Raw genomic sequence first — 19,784 nt, 5'->3', positions numbered from 1 at the left:
TGTTTTGGCAATAAAGTACGCAACTAAGTATATTAGAACTTAAACATCACAGCACCCATAAAATGTCCACTACACAAAACCGACAGCATACAATAACTAAAACACGTTTCTGAAAACAGATCAAACTAATGAAAGCACAGGAACATAGTAGTAGGAATGTCAGCAGCATTGCGTGGCAACCAATATTGTATTAAACGTACACTAACGTTTTATAGTAGCTGTTGTTGAAAGTAAATCCCATAATGAAGCAACATCATGAGCTACAAGAAATGGGAAGTTGGGATTAGGGATCCTTTTCTGAACAGGCTGATTTAGCAGAGTTAAGTTGTACCTTCAAGGAAAAGTGTTAATAAAAGGAGTCTAAGGCATCCAAACAGCATGCACTTCATAAGAAAATGAAAAAGCCATGACGCTGTAAATAAAATAATTTGTCAACAAAGTAAATATACCAAAGAACATATACTTGGGTTGTATGTCAGTGTACTGATAAAAGTATCTGAAATATATATATATGGCCTTAATACCGTTCACAAAAATATAGCTTCATGGAATGTGCAATTTCTATTAGGCGAAGCATTCATGTTCCTCACATTACCTTGCCAAGTGCAGTGGGCATGAACATTTCTTCCTTCCACCTCCCTCTGGCCCTGCACTTAAATAGAGGACTAGTGGGATTCTCTTTTTAAAAATGTAACTCAAGCTGCCAGAGAAGAGCTTTCCTTGCATCCCAGGATGTTTTTTTAATAGCAGTGACATGCAGTGCACCATGTTCGCTGACGTCACTATTTGATTTCTGGCGTTAGCCAAGGCCTTTTAATTTTACTAAAATATGTATATTATGCCTACATTTAGGGACTTTCCACTACATCTCAATCAATTGGTTTGTTGTTGTGTCATTCACATTTCGCTTATGCCCACTAGAGCATAAGTTATGGGGCAGTGGGTGAGACTACTTGAGCCACTGGTTAACCTAACTGAGTGCATGCAATTTGCGCTCTCACAAGAGCACATCCGTAAACAAGCTAATTTCCTTCAACACCAGTGTTTTTGTTTTTACTTTATAATTATTTTAGTGCTGCTTTTGTGTTTAGAGCCTCGTGTGACGGCAGGACGCTTCTGATGAACATTTCATCTTTATCACATCCTATCTCCTGCCAGTGCTGTTGTATATTCCTTTTGGAGTGTTTTCATTTGGTGCTATTTCACAGCATACCAGATTGTGTCTATTTGAAACTGTATTGCATTAAATTATCTCCTAACTTGTTTCTCTCTTTTTCACTTTCATAATTTATTTTCTGCTCTTTTTCACCTTCCTTCTCTTTCCTTTCATTCCTGCTTTCTTTCATTCTTGCCTTCTTTCATCCTTTTTTCTTTCTCACCTTTTCTCTTCCTTTTTTTCTTTCCTTCATCATTTTTCTTTCATTGTCTTTCCTTCTTTCTTGCTCTTTCCTTTCTTTCATTCTTTCTTTTTCTTGTCTTTCATTCTTACCATCTTTAATTAACTTCCTTTCTCCCCTTGTTTCTCTCCTTCACTTTCTTGTTCCTTCTCTTTGCTTTTCCCTCTTTATTCCTTCTTTCCTTCACTTTTCTTCTTTCCTGCCCTCTTATTCTCATTCCTTCTTTCTCTCCTTCAATTTCCCTCTCTTTCTTTCTTCTTTATCTTGCCAGCTTTCTTTTGTCTTTCTTTCGCTTTCTTGTTCTTATTTCTCCTTCATTCGTTCTTGCCTTTTTTCTTGTTTTCTTTATCTGCCTTCTTTATTGCCTACCTTCTCTCTTTTTTTCTTTGTTTCTTTGTGTCCTTCTTTCATAGGACCAAGAGGCTTGCAACAAATGCCAAACTGGTTGACTGTTAAAGTAGTTCCCTTTAGTGCCAGACAGAACTTTGGTGTAATGTCTGCACGTGTTTTGGACCACAAAACCTTTCTGCCCATAGCAAATTATACCTTTACATTGATGAGGGCCTGGCATATTCCCAAACAATAAAGTTTTGCAAAAAAACATGACAAAACAAAACAAAATTGTGAGAATGCTGGCGGCTAAAGCCATGCCTACTGGCTTTGCCAATGCTTGATTTGAAATTGAAAGCATTCCAGTCCCTTCAGTAAACTCTTTATCTACCAAAGCACTTGATGTGGGCTATTCAGATCTAAAACATCCCTAAGCCTTCCTGGTCTATTTACCTTAGGGCAAATGGACCTTCTTCTGCCACATGCAGAAAGCTTTTCTTTTCTTTAATTCAAATGTGACCATTCTATATTAAATCATTAGTTGGGATCACCCGCAAAGCTATCTGTCTTAATGTCCGGAGGTAGTAACTCTTGTCCTGAAGCCCGTAGAAAAAGTTCTGTCCTCATCTGCTAGTCCACTATCGTGTAGGATGAACGTGTGACTGCTAAAACCAATAGATCGACCCCTCACAGTTTGACCACTACAACGGGTTTGCTTCTAGACTCCTCCGAAGGCTACAAACCTGTGTTTAACTAACTCCTCCAGTCCATGCACAATCCTTGTCTTCTGTTTCAGAACTTCTGAATCAGACTCTTCGTTCATGCTGTTCTTGCTCACCCACTTGACTTTACTTACCCAATTGCTCCACCTACATATGTCCATTAAGTTGCCCTTAATACTTCACTCTGGGCATTTTTGGTAATAGTGGCCATCGTTCACTAAAAGCCAGGTATCCTGTGGTCCCACACTTACAATATTTCCATTGGGTTTCCTTTTTTAGTGTTTCCTTTTCATTGCTTCCCTTCAATCACCCCTACAATTCCCTGTAACATTTGTTTTCTCCATTTAACTATAGCGTTTTTGCTTCAGCCTCCCTACTACACCCCTAAGCGTCGGTATAACCTGAGGAACCACAGCTATCATATATTTCTTAGAAATATTGGCCTTAAGACAATATAAGTCACATCTTTTTTAGCGAGAAGCTGTCCATAACCTTTCCTGCACACTTTCACTGTTAGCAGGCATGGTCCCTTCTATAAGTTCACCATGAAGTGTCCCATATCTACAATTAACATCAATGTTTATTTTAAGAAGAAATGTATTCATCAGTAGATTCTGACTTCTCATTTCTTCTGGTTAAGGAATTTGTAATGGCTTATAGCTGTACAAACAACTGGAGAATAATACTCATACAGGTCTGTTAAAGAGCTGATGAACATTCCCATTGCTTGATGGATTGGCCTTTCTCCTTTCTATTGTAGATTTCGAGGCCACCTGGACCCAGAGAGTGTGGAAGTTTTTCTTTTGTGTTTGTCGAGTGTACTTTCATCATCCTCTATAGTTTTTATGTAGTTAAATTAAGCTTTCCGTTCATACTATTTCAATAGTGGATCAGCTGGAGTGGCAAAAAAGGGCTAAGAGGTCATCACATAGCATGTTCAATAATCTCTTTCCAAGTTCTTCATTATTTTACTTTTTGTTGTATTATTTGTATTTTAAAACAATCTTATCAGAAAGCAATATGGAGGAATAACTTAAATAAGTAAAGGTATTAAGATGTCGCACCTAGTGGTACTGTCCCACTAAATGTGTTTCAATGCGCTAGATCAGTGGCGTCGTGAACCCCCCACTTTCACAGCCTAAGCAGGGGTGATGTTGACAGTTGTAGGTATTTAGGAGACAAAATCTATTAAAAAAATCAAAAGTAAAGGAACACGATAAAGGAACAGAGATCAGGGATTAACCACAGTAAAGAAATTAAGAGAGAAGGAGAGGGGATGAAAGGGAGAGAGAGGATTGGAGGAATGAGCGAAAGGAAGGGCATATCAATATGAGGAAGGAACTGTGGATGAAAGGATGGATGCAAGGGTAAAACAAGATTTACATGGGTGGGTGAAAAAAAGTGTGTGGAATGATGAAAGGCTGGATGAATGAATGGATGGATAGATGAATTGGTGGATGGATGAAAACGGATGGATGGGTAAATTTATGGAGGAATGGCTGGAAGTGTGAATAGAAAGATGGAGGCAAGACTGTAACGAAAGGGTAGATGGATAGGTGGAAACATGTAAAGATAGACAGATGCATGAATGGCTCAAAGGCTGGATAAAGAAATGAACGGAGGGCTGGATGAAGGGACCCCATCTAGCGTGGACTGAGTTTACTCCCTTCGCTCACCTGATGCATTCGAAGGACGGATCAAAGTGGGGGGCTATTTTAATTTTCTGGCTACTCCCATTCCAGTAGATTCAATGGAAAAGTGCTTCCTAGTACGAAGAATGTTTGTTCTGTAAAAGCAGCACCTTAAATTCTGATGATTTAGTACAGACGTATTTCTGCACAAACGCAGCACATAAGATGGCCGCCTCCAAGGCTCACTGCAACAAAGTATGTGCTGGCATCATTGTGTTTAAGATCGTGTTGATGCTGAAGGCCGTGAAGTAGTGCTCGTAACTGGCTCGATGCTCGCGTTCCTGTGCACAGGAGTGCACATTGGTATTGGTGGGCAAAGCACTGAGTAGCATGCAAGTGTAATGGTGGTGCGGTGGAGCTGTTGTTTCAAAGTCCCTCCAAGGTGGCGAATAATTCAGACGTTGTCTACGGACGGTGACTGACTCCACAGTGACTCAGATTAATTTTCCAGAATGTGGGGTTAAGTAGGCTCGCCAGCGCTGCCCAGTGAAATTAAGAATTATTCGAGGCCCAGTTCTGAGTTTTGTAGTTTATTCCAGTAGCCTTAGTCCACAACTCATTTTGCCTCTGCTTCTCCAATGTAAACTGCCTCACATTTGAAGGCAAACACTATTCATACGCATTTTTCCTTCATAGGATTTTACAAGACGAATTGATGCATGGCCACTACCAATGAAAAATCTTTGGAAGGTGCAGCTCAGCTAATGGCTCCTGATGGGCGTTTCTGGACACCCAATAAACAAAGGGGCAGAGTTACAAAAAGGTCATGTAGTGACCTTGCTGTGCAGCGCTGAGTGACAGGGAAAGGGCAGGAATATGCACCCTATTTAAAAGAAAATGGGCCTTCCTGCCTTTTCCCCTGCAATGGCATTGTTTGGCTGCCTAATGCCAACACGGGCACCCTTGGACCATGCTCCAAGGGTGCCCCTACTTTAAGGAGGGTTGTTCTTGGGTAGGAAGGGGTACTTTGCTGCACAAAAACAATCCCCTGAGACATTTTCCCTTTTCTATGTGTGGTGCGGAATGCAGCACACACAGAGAAAGGAGAAATAAAGGTATTTCTCCCCTATGAGCCTCACTGGGGAAGCCTACTGTTTTGGCTCATTCCCATGTCTACCATTTCTAGTAAAACTGGGAATAGTCAAAATCCATGGAAATGCCTCCATGGCGCAGGTAATGCAACGCAGCGATTCACACTGCGTTGCAGAACTCAAGCTTTTATGAAGCCACTCAGAGCCACGCAAGGTAGCCTAGCGTAGTTTCATAAATCTCACCTATGGTTTGCATAACACGTGCTCCATATTGTGAGGTGCAAACGCAACGCAAACTGGGTTGGTAGTATACACCTGCGATCAGGAGACTCTAATGGACATAACAGTATTTTACATTCGTACATCTACCATAGGGCAAAAAATTACAGCTGAAGACATTGTCACAAATTTCTGTTTTTTCCTATTTACTTTCATTGGTTATGATTTTAACAATTTGTTTCTCTGGGAAAACCATAAGTGAGCTACACAAAGGACCCCTCACTAAATGTAGAATTTGTATACTTTTCAGGAATGCATAGTTTTTCTGGTTCACTCGTAGGGTTTCACACCTATTTCCACTACAAACTGCAAGTATCGTAAAAACCACATAAATAGGAATATGGACTACCACTTGGAAAAATGCAAAAAGTGTGGTCCTGGGAAATGAGAAGATGGTGAACTTAACACCTTTTGTTGATTCCATTCTAAAGAAAAGCCCAGATACTTTCCTGTGCAGCACATTTCACTAATACAAATCCACCTTTTGTTATATTTTGGCTATTTTCTCAGTTCCTTCCACAAGAATCTACAAAACCTAGATACCTTTACAATCCCCAGCATGGGGAAAAAGGGGTGTACATTTGGCCTGGATACCATTTGTGGGAAAAACGTAGAAATACTCAAGTGCAAACTGTGCCAAAGATCAAAAGAGTTCAGCATTTGGGGGTTAGTCGGGGCTGAGCCTCAACACTTAAGGGGTTATCTCCAATTTGGTGATATTTTTGATATAGTGTGTAGGACACAATATTTTTATCAGACAATATTTAGGACATTATATGTTGGTACATATCCACACTGGCTCTCGGTTACAAATAATGGGCTACTTGCTGCCCCGTTAGCAAAATCGGACAGGAACTCAAATAGAACAATGTAATTACTCACAACATGCTATGTAATGGGCCTTTAGGGACATTCCATCCATATAATAGCAAACCATGAAAAACGTATTAAAGTCAATGGCAGATGAGAGTGCTGACCTGATACTGATGTCTATCTTTACTTCTTCTCATTGTACTTTTTTGAATAATTAATGACACAAGGTATACCAGACACCTAAAGAGTTCGAAGATTCTGGACACAGGATATTTTGGTGCTCATGACCATTAATCATGATTTCATTTTGGTGCTTACCAAAATGAATCAAGCTTCCACGTTGCAGAATCATAGTTAAGCAGCAAGATCTAGTTTAGTCAGGAACATATAAATGCAGTGCATCAAACCACACACATAATAGGCACATTTAATGACAATGTGGGCACTGGCAGAATAAAAAAAAGTGCTTAATTTGTAAAAAAAAAATACTAAATAAAAAGTTCCAGAGCGCTCATCAGGAGGCCACCGCAGTTGGCACCACCCATTGTCACTGTCAGTGCTGCAAATGACAGTACCTACACAGCTCTTAACCATCACACTGCTACAAGTGTGACCATTCATACTGTTCGAGGCCCCCAAACCTATAAGAATGGCTTGGGTGATAGGCATTAGTTGTTTACAATGTACTGGATTAGTAAAAAAGTTTTTTTTTTTTGCTCATCTTTAAATTAAAAAAAACAGGGCCACTATGTGGCAGCTGTCAACTGCCGGTGTGAGCAACTGAGTGCCGCTGCCAAGCACCAGAAAACACTGGCTCAAATTAAGCACATAATAAAACAAAATACATCTCGAACTCTCCAAAGTCACGCAAGAAGAGAATTTTCAGATCATTGGCAGACAGGCGTCTAGGAAGAATACAGTTTCTGCATGACATACTTGTTCAATGGGCAAACAATTTTAGATGCAGTGCTCTTAATCTGGCATGTTTTACAAATAATAAGGTATGACACAAAATTAATAAAGAATGTTCATTGGAGCATGGCCTACAACTTCCTCTATTCACCAACCCCGATGAGCTGTATGGCAAACTAATGTCATCAGCAACAGAACGTGACGTAATCAAAAGTAACTGGTATCACCTAAAGTTTTTTGGGGATGTGTACACAATATCCCAACATTGTTTTCAACAGTACCATGTTATCTGATAAAGGTGAGCCCTGGTTGCATGAAAACAAGCCATGTAAAGAGGCATCTGAAAGCGCAATGTGTGCACTTTCAAGAGGGCCTTTTTAATCCTTATTTTCTTATGTTTACACACAGAATGTCCGGTTCTATCAGTATATGTCCATGAGGGTTGTGATGCTCAGAGAATGGTTTAGCTGAGAGGCGCTGGTGCGTTCCCAGGGATAGAAGACAACCACACGCTCCGTTTCAGTCATTAGGAAACCATTGTCACTGAATCTTCCTGGTATGTCGCCTACATCCAACCAGACATATGGGGCAACAGCACTGGTCTTCAGTTTAACATCATATGTTTCTCTGTTTGGTTCAATGGAGGCCTAAAAAGAAACAGTGGAAAGGAAAACAGTGAGTACTGAAAGAAACTGGTTGTACCGGCCACTGCTTCCATCACTTTGGAAGCCACACCAGGATAACAATTGTTACAGGATCATATCAGTAAATAAAGTATTGTTGCTTCTGGGAAGGCATCTAATAATCCTTGCAAGTTCATTATTTATAGGGCGCCACCTGACACCAGACAATTATCAAAACGAACCAAAAAGTTTGGGGTCACAGTTACTCAGTCACCATCAGAAGACTTGAGACAACTGAAAGAAGGGAATCGGGCAAAAAACAGCAACGAAAATATGTTCATGAATTTGCAAGAAAACACTTATTAGTGGTCAATACTTTCTTCTCACATGTACAATCATTGTAGAGAATGAATTGTTTAGAAACGTGTTTAGAATTACAGTTTATTTACCCCATTTAAATAGTTACACATATATAAAAAATATATATTCTTTTACACAAGCACAAGTTACATTTTAAAATAACATTACCTCAGCAGAGATTTCATTAAAATTAGATTCCTGGAAGGATCACAATGTTTAAATGCACAATATTTTATTTCCTTCGTTTTTCATGTTAGAAGGAGCAAGAGAAAAGCATATATTCACATTGTTCTGCCTCACCAAAAATTCAGCTGTGCTAGTTCTGGCTATTTCTTGCTTTAAGGAACAAAGGACATGACTGCAAGATTTTCCTACAGATTACACTTAACTTCTAACAGACATTCGACAATCACAGCAATCCTTAGCTCCTAATTGGATCATACTCAAGCTAACAGTCTTTACAGATGCCTCGAAAATCATCCAGTTACCTAGTCCTCTGGAGTTACCCACCCCCGTAGTACCGGTAATTCCATGTATGCAGGTTAATTCTTCAGGAAAAAAACCGGTCTGCAGCAAATCTGTAAACCATGTAGTTCTACTGGAGTCATTAACCAGTTAACAGCCCCATCTGAAATAGGGCAAACTTGTAATAATGTCCTAAATCTGAGTAAATCATAAGACATTCGGGAGTCTGAGAAGAAACCAACAGGGCCAGCTTTAGGGTGGTGCGACTGGTGTGGCCGCACCGGGTGCTGACCTGAAAAAAAACGGGGGGGCCTTAGGGGGGTGCTGTGTTTAGCAATAACTTACAACACATGCAATTTAAAAGCACCTGCTGTAAAGTTCATTGTGTGTCCAGCCTTCAGGAAGCAATTACAATGTCAAGATAAATCTTGCGCTTAATGTTCTTGCTGGAGAAAGAGATCAATGTTTTGTCTAGTGGCAGTTTTGACTTTCCATAAAGTAGCACAGAGGGTTAATATGCCTGATGCAAAGAACAGAACTATAGTTTATGTGAAAATCTAAGTGGATTAGTAAAGCCAGCCTTTACCGGCACTTTAAAACAAAAGAAATGCATGCGAGAATGGGCTATGGAGAGATGAGAGGCACTTTTGCCGTGTGGTAGTGAGGGAATCCGAGGAGGTGGTCATGGGGTGGGAGGCACCACCCATTGCTGCACTGGACGTCACCAGCGCTAAAGCCAGCACTGGAAACCAAGATGTCCCTCCCCTAATGGAAAGGATGTAAGCCACTGCTCCTGCCTTGAGGTATAATGCAATCCCCGGCAGTGCTTTGGGGCCCACAACCTTTCATGGGGCCACCATTCATTTCAATGTCAATGTATATCAGTGAGATATTCGAGACCTAGGGGCCCCTCAGGACATTCTACGGGGGGCTCTTCATACGCCACTGCTCCTGCCTTCCTGCGTTCAGTCTTCACGCATACATTGAAACATCAGTGGACATTCATAGCTCAAAGCTATTATATTTTGAGCATGTTAACGGTTTTTTAGCTCACAATTGAACCCAACTGCACTTGCTTGTAGTTAATGCGAGAGGTGCGGCAGAAGATTGCCATTTATAAAAGAAACAAAACCGAGGGAGTTTGAGTTTTAGCTGAGGGCATAGGTTCATCTCAAAACGAACCTCCAGGACTACTGAGCTCGACTGCGAATTTAATACTTTAAAAACAAGCTTCCTCCAAATAATCGAATTTCAGTCCCATTTCTAACTGTTAAACCTCACATGCATAAAGGAAATTCGGGACCACCTTCCTGGTACATGAGCGTAAGTAACTGTCTCAAATAGAAACTGGCCTTTCATTTTTTAGGTGGTTTCGCCCCCATGATAGAAGCGTCTGGACTGGGAGGGGAGCAAGGCAAGCACAGAGGCTGCGGCGGAATCGGCAGAGGTGAGAGGTCAGTTAAGTGCATTTAAAAAAAAAAATTATTGCCCCTCTCCCCTCGCTTCGTGTGCTGCCCCACCAGCCCTTCCTGGAAGCAGCCGCCCCTGTGCTATGCACTGCACAGGTGTGCATGAACGCGTGATCACATGTGTGTGCACAAGTGCAGGCTGAACGAGGAAAACTGTGGTTTAACTCAACCCGGCATATATGGCCAGGAAGCACTGCCTACGCTGGAACGAGATTTAATTGGTTGTGCTCAACTAAGGTATTATAATTCAGATGATAATCCAAGAACAAATGTCGACTTTCTTTTTGGCTGAAGTATATAGTCTGTAGGGCTTGATCTGGTTTACAGTTAGATTGGCATTAGGGAGAAAGGTCCATGTCCTCTTCTCAGTGCATAATTTGTAAAAGAATGAGTGCCGGTGCCTGAAGATCTGCTCAGAAGCCCATGACTGGTGCAATTAAATGTCGACACACTGAATACGAAGATTGCATAGTCTTGAATTCATCAAATACCTTTTTAATCCAATGCTAGGTACTCCCTTTCCCTCCATCTCACTTTTGCTGGTCCCTGCTTTCTCCCTTTGTGAGGATTTGCATGTCTTCTTTTCCTCCTTTCCTGTTTGTGTGTTTTTCCCCTCTTCTGCTCTCAGTCAATATCTGATGGGGAAAAATAAGTGCCCGTCCAAACAAATGAGTGCCAATGGGCCTAACCGGCAACCACTGGCTCAAATTAAGCAATGTCTCTTCTACCATGTTATTAAAAGAATCATCCTGAAGGAATAAGAGCTTTATAATTAAAATGAGTAATCTGGGCAAACAACTGCAGGATATTGGATGCACCTTACATAATGCTCACCTCCTTAACAAACTCTACCAGGAAATCTATGATTTGATTGTTGAAAGAGAGCTGGATTGTGTATTTGTTACTGAAACCTGGCTCAGAGAAGGCTCAGCGTCCAATATTGATCAGGGGGTACCTGACAGCTACCACATAATACACAAAGATAGAGTGGGCAAAAGAGGAGAAAGGGGAGCTTGCATTAGTAGGACCAATTTTAGGGTGTCTGAACTCAATGTGGGTTGCATCTATAGGGCTAAATCTCTATCGCTGAGCATCAGGTCCTCTCCCAAGAAACTGCTGAAGTGTAATCTGGTGTATAGATCGGGCTTGCTGCAGAATGTATCCCTGGTTTGAGGCACTTTGTGTGTATGTCTGACTCCCACAAGATCACAGTGTTTGGGCGATTTTAAAATTCACGAGGGCGAGGAGGCGATTTAGGATGCTGTCCTCCTTAGGCAATTCAGGGAAGCTCTTAATTTAGAGGTGTTGAAGACCAGCTCCAACCACTCATTGGGGCACACCTTAGACATGATTCTTAGCCTTCCATCATACACAGCCTTGGAACAGGTTTTTCCCTTGCCTTGGATGGATAATTAACTCATACCCTTTGAGGTGAGGGAGACAGGACAGTTAGTGCAGTCCCAAAAACACCATGACCCGAGTAGATTGTTGAATAAAATAAATGACCCGCATTGAGCAGCCATGTTGGTAAACTCATGGTTGCAATTTGGGAAATCCCAACCTGAGAACACACGCAGTATCAACAAGTGGATTCCTAAATCTATTGATTCTCTCACCCCGTTAGAAGCTAGTGCATGAAATAAAGGGGCCTCAACAGCTCTGGTTTGATCATGAAATGAAGGAGTTGAAGCAGTACTGCAAAAGGTTGGAGGGGAAATGTAGAAGATGCTATGGAAGGAAGACAAAAATATACTATAAAGCCAAATTACAGCCAGGTAAAGATGATAAAGAACAAGTTACTTACCTTCGGTAATGCCTTATCTGGTACAGACTCTATTTAGCCAAAGATTGCTTACCTTAAAGTTATCTTCAGGTGTCACGCTTGATCCAGAATTTTTGTTCATGAGTAGTATACCTGCACGCTGGTAGGTGGTGTTGTTCAGCTCTGTGTACCGTCGTCCGCACTGGAAGTAACATGTGCGGTGCCTGTATAGACATCACTGCAGCGCACTGACATCAGATTCTTTTTGCAACTTTCCACGTCAGGAGCGTGGAGCCACGGAGAATACTGGCCACTGGTGTAGAAAACTAGGGCCCTGAAAGAGGAACAGCCCTGTACCTAGAAATCAGTTCATAGAGCAGGGAGGATGGGTGGGTCAGTAAGGAATCTGAAGCTTGAACAAGTCTCTACCAGATAAGGTATGTAACATGTTCATCTGACAGAGAATTCTAGCCATAAATTCCTTACCTTAGAATAGATACTTAATCAATACCTCTCCGGAGGTGGGTGTGCAAAACCATTTCACACTAAAAAGTCCTGCAAGACCACACAAGCAAAGTGCCCCTTCCGACTAACATGACTGTCCAAGCAGTAGTACTTTGTAAATGTGTGCAGCAAGTCCCAAGCTGCTGCCTGGCAGATGTCCAGTTTGTTGCAATACTACATGGCAGTGGTGTTGTCCATGAACACCTGCACTAGCCTTCCCTTGATGGAGGGTAGAAAGACTTTCTTTCTCCCGGAGCTCAAGGACATTAATGTGGAGTCTCCCATGGCGACCCCATCACAAGAGTGACACATCTGTCACTGCTGTCAGAACTGGTAGGTAAGGGAGCGGGGTCTGCTGCCGACCCATCGTGGCTTGTTAACCACCATTGCAGATCTTTTACAGTTCCCTCCGAGATCTGGACAATGTCTGAGAGATTACCCTGATGCTGCGTCAACTGGAACTTCAGGTCCTACTGCAGAGTCCACATATGCCAGCGGGCATGTGTTCTAAGCAGACTGAAGGAGGCCATGAGTTACATCTGCCTCAGAGTCAGTCTCACCAAAATTAAGGATAGAGGCTGAAACATTGGTATCAGCCTGAATATCCTGGACTCGCCGTTCGGGAGGATACGCTTGAAACTGCACCATGTGCAGAACAGCTCAGATGCAAGGGAGCATCTGAGAGGGAGTCGAGTGGGCTATGGCATGTTGATTGTGAACACCAGCAAGTACAGTAAGTCCGCCGTAGTCTGGAGGTGGGAGACGACTGCCAGGGGCAAGCCTGCCTTCAAGAGCCAGCCTTCGAGACTGGTCCCCGCAGATGAGCTGCAACCACTGTCCTCACCTTGGTGAACACCCGAGGGGTGCTGGTAAGGCCAAAGGTTAGTACAGAGAACTGAAAGTGTTCATGGCCTACCATGAACCGCAGTTAATGTTTGTGGGCAGGCCAGAAGGGGATGTACAAGTATGCATTCTGCAAGTCCAACACCACTATCCAGACTCCCAGGTCCAGGGCAGACAGGGGTTGAATGAGTGTGAGCATTTTGAACTTCGTCTTGAGGAAGAAATTGAGAGGGTGGAGGTCTAGGATAGGATGAAGGCCTCTGTCCTTCTCAGGCCCCAGAAAGCAGAGGGAATAGCAACCACAAACTACTTCTGGCATCTGCACCCTCTCTATGGCTCCCTTGGCCAAAAGAGCCATCACCTCCTGTCTGAGGAAAATGAGATGGTCCTCCATCAGCCTTTCACATGTGGGGGTATGGGAAGAGGGGTAGTCACAAAAGGGAGGTGGCAGCCCCTTTGGATAATCTGAAGAATCCATGAGTCTGATGTAACTGACCTCCAGTGGGACAGGTGATAGCATATCCTGCCTCCCACCGGGTGGCTATCATGGTAAAGGGGTTAGCAGGCTGCAGTACTAGGGGCAGGTGGCAGACTGGTCTGACCTCTGACTGCCTTAACCAGGGTGTCTGCGGGTACTGCGTCCTTGTCCACGCAGAGCCTGGGAAGCTTGTGTACTTTTGTGGTTGGGTGGGTAAAGACATAGCTAGAAGCTACTTACTTGAAAGGAGCGAAAGGCAGACTTAGGTTGGCGAGGTGCCATAAAAAAGCACAAAGACCTGGCCGTGAACCTGCTGTCTCAGAAGTGCTCCAGTACTGATTCTGCCTTGTCTTCGAAGAGATGCGAGCTATCAAAGGGCATGACCATAAGAGAGGCCTGGCGATCCCCTTAAAAAACAGTTGTTGTCAGCCAGGAGTGGTGCTGTAAGGCCACCACTGATGAAACTGCTCTGCCCAGCGAGTCAATGGTATCAAGTCCACATCTGGTTGTGAACTTAGCTGCCTCTCTCCCATCAGCAACAGCATGGGAAAGTATGACATGTGCCTCCTTCGGGACCAGGGGCAGCACCTGCGCAACCAAATTCCATAGAGTACAGGAGTAATGTCATGCAATTCCTATTATGGTGTTAACACTGTGTGTTTTAGGGTGGCCGCACGACCAAGTGTGGGTTACTGAGTCAATTCCACATCACCTGGAAGCTGTCGGCCTGAATCCGTGCTAGCACGCACTGCCTCACCCAACCTTAGAAAGGAAAGGTGATTTGTGTCAACCTAAATATGATGCTCTGACTCATAAGGGAAATCGTGGTAAACAAATCATACCCTTTTCTCTCAGTTATTCATAGTCACACATGTCAAGGTAGAACAAGAGATGGAAAATGGATTTCAATGCATTTATTGAAGCAATTGCACTCTATTATAAAAAAGCATGAGCTAGGATAATTAGGCAGATGAAACATAAAACAATGATCATAATTACAATCAGTATGAAGGAGACAAACAGCCCCACCATCTTTGTATGATCCTAAAAGCCTAAAGATTCCTACATACACTCTATGTCTAAAATCATTGCAGTGGTAACCTTTCTGCCTGTCCCGGTCCAAGGAAAGGACCCAACCTCATACCTGAAAAGGTTTGGCAAGGGTCTACCTGTTAATCCTCTAGGGTGGTTGAAGAGCCCTGGCCAGGATCAGCAAAGCTGTCAATGGAATGGTGTACGTTGAAGGACAGCCATGTCCTCTGCTCCTCTTAGGCCTTTGTGATGTTTATATAATACATCCTGTAGTGTTCTAAGAAAAGGCCTGGCGTGATAATGCTAGGAATTGGGGACTGACTACTGAGCTCCTGGAGTGGCAATACAAGTGAGGATATCATATACTGAACATGACAGCCTGGACAGGGCACAAAGTGAAATGTGCACAAAGAGCTGATAGAATGTACAGCGCAAACAACGTCTTCTCAGAATAAAGCTGCTGATTAGAATTTGAAAACAAGCGAAATGCTGGCTGTGCTAAAAAAAAAAAAAAATGTGAAACATGTTTACGAGTAAAAGGCACAGGTTACTGGCTTAATGCTAAAATACAGATATCCAAATCAGGAACTAAGGAGAACCCACAACAGTAATGCTCACAAGGCACGCAGTGTTCACGGACCGCAGTGCCATGCTGTTGGAAGAAAACATTTTCTTCCCTAGGGTGTCGAGCCTCTTGGATTACCTATCAGGTGGAGAGGGAGGGAACGCAGCAGGAGTAATACGAGAAGTAGAGCTTGGATGACCAAGCTTTCTGAGATAGGGTGTTGTGTGAGGAACTGAGGATCCCATGGAGCGGGGTGATAGCAGAGGGCAATTGTCCTGGTCCATGAGCCCCTGTGCTGGGCTTGGACCAGGTCCCAAGCAAGATTTCTGTAAGGGATTCATTAAAAGGAAGAAGCAGTTCAGAGGGGATCACTCCTGGCTGAAGCACCTCTGTCAAGACGTTGGTCTTGACTGCCACAGAGGGGAACTGAAAGTTCAGGACCTCAGCCGCCCTTCCCTCAACCATAGCAAATGATGCTCCATAGCCCTCCTGGTAGGGGAAGAAAGCATGACACTATCTGGGGAGGTGTCCCACCCACTGGCCTGCGCCAAGTCCTCACACCAGTCCGCATTTGGATCTAGCGGCTGGTATTCTTCAGGGCCCAGCAATCCCTCACAATCCTTCTCAAGTCCTAGCCCAGATGAATAGGACACAGGCTTCAATCTGGAAAGTATGGCTACAGGCGGCGCCGGAGTCGGTGTCAGTCGACACACCTCCAACACTGTGTCAGAGCTGAAGATGAGAACGGGCATGGTGCAGCCAAAGGGCGCTAGTGGCATCTGGAGTGCTGGCATCAGGACCTGCACTGGGGGGAGGGTCGAGTTGGTATGACAGGGGCCGTTCCGGACCCATCTGTGGATCCAAGGGCCCAAGTGGTGTTCCCTAACCCCCAGGACCCAAAGGTGCACCAGCGGGCGGCCCATTGATGAGGTGCATGGCCTCACAGAACTCACCAAGTTGGGCAGGGGTCAGCCTAGCTCCCAGAATCTCGGGGAGGCACAGAACAAGCCCAGGTGTGGGCTCAACCAGGAAGCTAGGCCTGAAATGACAATGTCCCCTGTCTCATCTGAACACCACAACATACAGGACAAAGTCGAAGGCCTCTTCGATTTCTTGTTCTTCGTTTTCTTACTGGACTTACACTAATTCCTGGATGAATACGAGCATGACGAGGCTTGTGGGCTCCGAGAACAATCCCAGGACCTTTCTCGCGACTGGGATTGAGAACGTCGCAATGTCGTACATTGAGTGGCAAGAAGCTTGAGGGATCATTCCCTCAAGGACTTGAGGTGCATGGTGCAGCAGTCAGAGCAGGTCTTCGCATAGTGGTCATAATGCAGGCACGAGAGGCAAATGAGATGTGGGTCCGTCACTGACATCTGTTGATGACAGGTGGCACAGGGCTTTAAGACAGATTTCCTAGTGGACATCTTACCACACCAGGAGAAGATTCTCAAAAAAGACTTTGACAAAAGTTCTCAAAACGTCAGTCAAAAAATTACTATCAGGTAGCCCTCTCCGGATGTGCAATGACTGGCACAGAAAGAAGAGAACTGATGCCGGCGAGCTGGGGCAGTGCCTATACAGTCACCATGCACGTCAGTTATGGTACGGATAATGCCACACAAAGCTGAACGATGATACCTACCGGTGCAGAGGGGTACTGCTTAGAAAAAAAATCCAGATCCAGTCTGACGACTAGGGATAATTCTAAGGTAGGAAACCTGCAGCTAGAAGTCTAAATCAGATAGCTACTATGTTGCAGGCCCAAATCCTTAATTCCTCCAACTCCACCAGGGAAGTGTTTAATGTTTTTAAAACCTTCGCACAGACTTCGGATGAGCGTAAGAAAAAAACAACTTCAGAAGAGCTCTGCGACAAGATTGAACAAAAATAACTAAACTAGAGGGTAATTCCAGGCCGAGTACAGATGCTCTTGGGGAAAATTTTATTCCCGGGTTGGAAGGGGAAGTGAAAGTCGATTGACTCGCCATATCTTCAGAGTTGCTTTGGATATAGTCCCTATGAGGAAGCTAATACATGTTCAACTGATTAATGCTCTGGCAGAACTGTGCAACTCATCATTTACCTCAGACTGTGTGCCAGATCAATGATGGGGGCTACGGTCACACCACTCGTGATGAAATCCCTGCTAGATGCAAATGATCTACTAAACTATAGGTTGATTTCCCTTTTACCAACCAATGTCAAGTTGATCAAGATTGCTGTTAATAGACAGTTTCTCAACCTTCTGAACGTCAACCACTGCTTTCATGTGGCTAAATCTGGCTCCATAAAGGTTTCAGTATGGAAACAGTACTTAAAAAAAGTGGCTGAGGATGTCAGAAAGATCAATGTTCAAAGTGGAGTGTGTACCCTTTTTTTTTTACCTGATGATACCATCCCACACTGTGCTGAACAATTGACTGTGTACCCTTGACATAAGGGGGTCAGTGCTAGCATGGTTTACCTCCTTTTTGCAAAATCAGTCCAAGAGGGTGAAACTTGCAGACTTTGGGCCTGATTTAGAACTCAACAGATGGGTTAGTCCGTCACAACAGTGACAGATTTACCGTCCACCAAAATCTAAATCCCATAGGATAGAATGGGATTTAGATTTTTGCAGACAGGATATCCATCACACTTGTGACAGAGTAACCCGTCTGCCGAGTTTTCAATCTGGCACTTTGTGTCATTCCCCCCAAGCAAATTACTGTGTGAGCACCTCAAGGTTCATTGTTAAGTCTATGCTTTTTCAACTTATACGTGACTACCTTAACATATCCTATTGAAGCATGGGGATTACCATATGCAGATGATACACAACTTGTGAGACTTGATGCTATCACCTCTATGGCCCCTGCAAAATTGAGAGATTGTCTGTATGCGGCTGTTGGTTGGGTGGAGTCAAATTCCTTGATCATAAAGGGAAGTAAGACCGAGGTGGTGATTTTTGGCACTGATTAAGCCTAGTGCTGGCTGGACAAGTTGGGTCCATTGCTGATGCCAGGAGTCATGCCCAAAATCTGGGAGTTATTTTGACAAAGAATTGAGCTTCGAAAGGTATGTAAATTCTATCTGTACTACGGGATTTAGACTATTCTATGTCCTAAGGAACATTCTGTCTTTAAACCCTTTCTCAGCAACGAAAGATGTGTTCCAAGCACTTATCAACTTGGGCATTTGCTCCTACAACGACCTTTTGGTGGGCACCAATAAACATTTATTCCATTAACTTCAACTTCTGCAAAATGTGGTAGCCCGACTGATTTTGGGCCTCGGGAGAGATTCGGCCATCTCTAAATATCTGGTTAGCTTGCCAGTATGAGAGCAAGAGATGCACCTTTAAAGCACTTTGCTTGTGTCACAAAACCATTTTGTCAAATGAGCTTAATACTTCTATGCTCCTGCCAGGAATGTAAAATCTAATCACTGAAGTTTCACTGTCTCCCCCTGAGTCAAGAAAACAAGGCAAGGAGGGATACGCTTAACTGTCATCATTTCAAGACTTCGGAATGTCCCTGCTTGTATTCAATTGCAGCCAAATCTACTGACGTTTAGGAAGCAGTTGAAGACCTATTGTTTCAATTGTAGGCATTGACACGGAGTTAAGATCTGTTCCCGGAGCAATCTCCCCTGCTCTTACATTCTCTTGAGCGCAGGGACACTTCCTTTTGGAGTATTCGTATGCTGAATACAGTTTGTATCATCTTTGTATCATCATTACTGTGTCTTAAGTCATGAACTCATATCCAATCAGTTTTACTCTACTATGAATTTGTTCATGTAATTATGAAACTGGGCATATTTTCGTTAGCCAGCCTTAATGGAATTCACACACCGAGTTACCCTACTGGGTAAGTTAATTACTCTACTGTCCAGCTGGCTGCTAAAAGCTCCCCTGAAACAATAGGCCCAATCAGGGGAGACTAGCCTTTTCCTTCCAGTCAAAGGAAAAAAGGTGGAGTGAAATCTCTGTAAGCTGATTAGCAGCACCTCCCTGTCAAGCAACCACCTGAGGTTCCACTATGCGATGAGGAGAGGCAGGCCTCTGGTACATTCACCACATAGGGATGTCCTTGAAGCCTGGATGGAAAGAACCAGACCTAAGCAGGCAGAGTCTAGCTTATAGGAGAAATGTGCTACAATGTAGCCCACTTTTGCCATTTTGGCTTCTTCGAAGAAGGTTGGGCACGGGGTTGGGCAGCTAGGTATGGGTGGAGGGGTGAGGTAGTATCACTTGATTGGCTACCAGGCCCAAATTCTACAAACCCTCTCTTCCAGAAAGAAAGGCTAAAAAGAAGGGGAGTAGTGGAAGCAAAACAATATATATCAGAGGGCTGATGAACCCCCTTTGGAGTCTGGGATTTTGTGGATTCTATCTCCAGAGCTAGTGGCACTATCTCCCTATAACTCAAGGCCAGAAGTGGGTGGATGTGTTGAGGTCCCGAAAGAAAGAGGGTGTCCTTGGACTCATATAATTTCTGGGTGTAAAAGCTATGGGATTT

The 19,784-nt window shown here is 43.5% G+C and overlaps 1 protein-coding gene across 1 annotated transcript in view; it reads right to left on the bottom strand.

Moving 5' to 3' along the window:
- Window positions 1-5,569: 5,569 nt before the first annotated feature.
- Window positions 5,570-19,784, bottom strand: part of MANBA (mannosidase beta) — a 313,152-nt gene continuing 298,937 nt past the window's right edge. The window contains exon 17 of the mRNA XM_069230206.1: window positions 5,570-7,822. Within this exon, the coding sequence (XP_069086307.1) occupies window positions 7,598-7,822 (225 nt within the window). The 3' untranslated portion in view covers window positions 5,570-7,597. The remainder of the gene's footprint in view (window positions 7,823-19,784) is intronic.

Source organism: Pleurodeles waltl, chromosome 1_1 (genome assembly GCF_031143425.1).
Source record: "Pleurodeles waltl isolate 20211129_DDA chromosome 1_1, aPleWal1.hap1.20221129, whole genome shotgun sequence".
In the NCBI taxonomy this organism is placed as follows: Eukaryota; Metazoa; Chordata; class Amphibia; order Caudata; family Salamandridae; genus Pleurodeles; species Pleurodeles waltl.
This window is presented reverse-complemented; position numbering and strand designations above follow the sequence as displayed.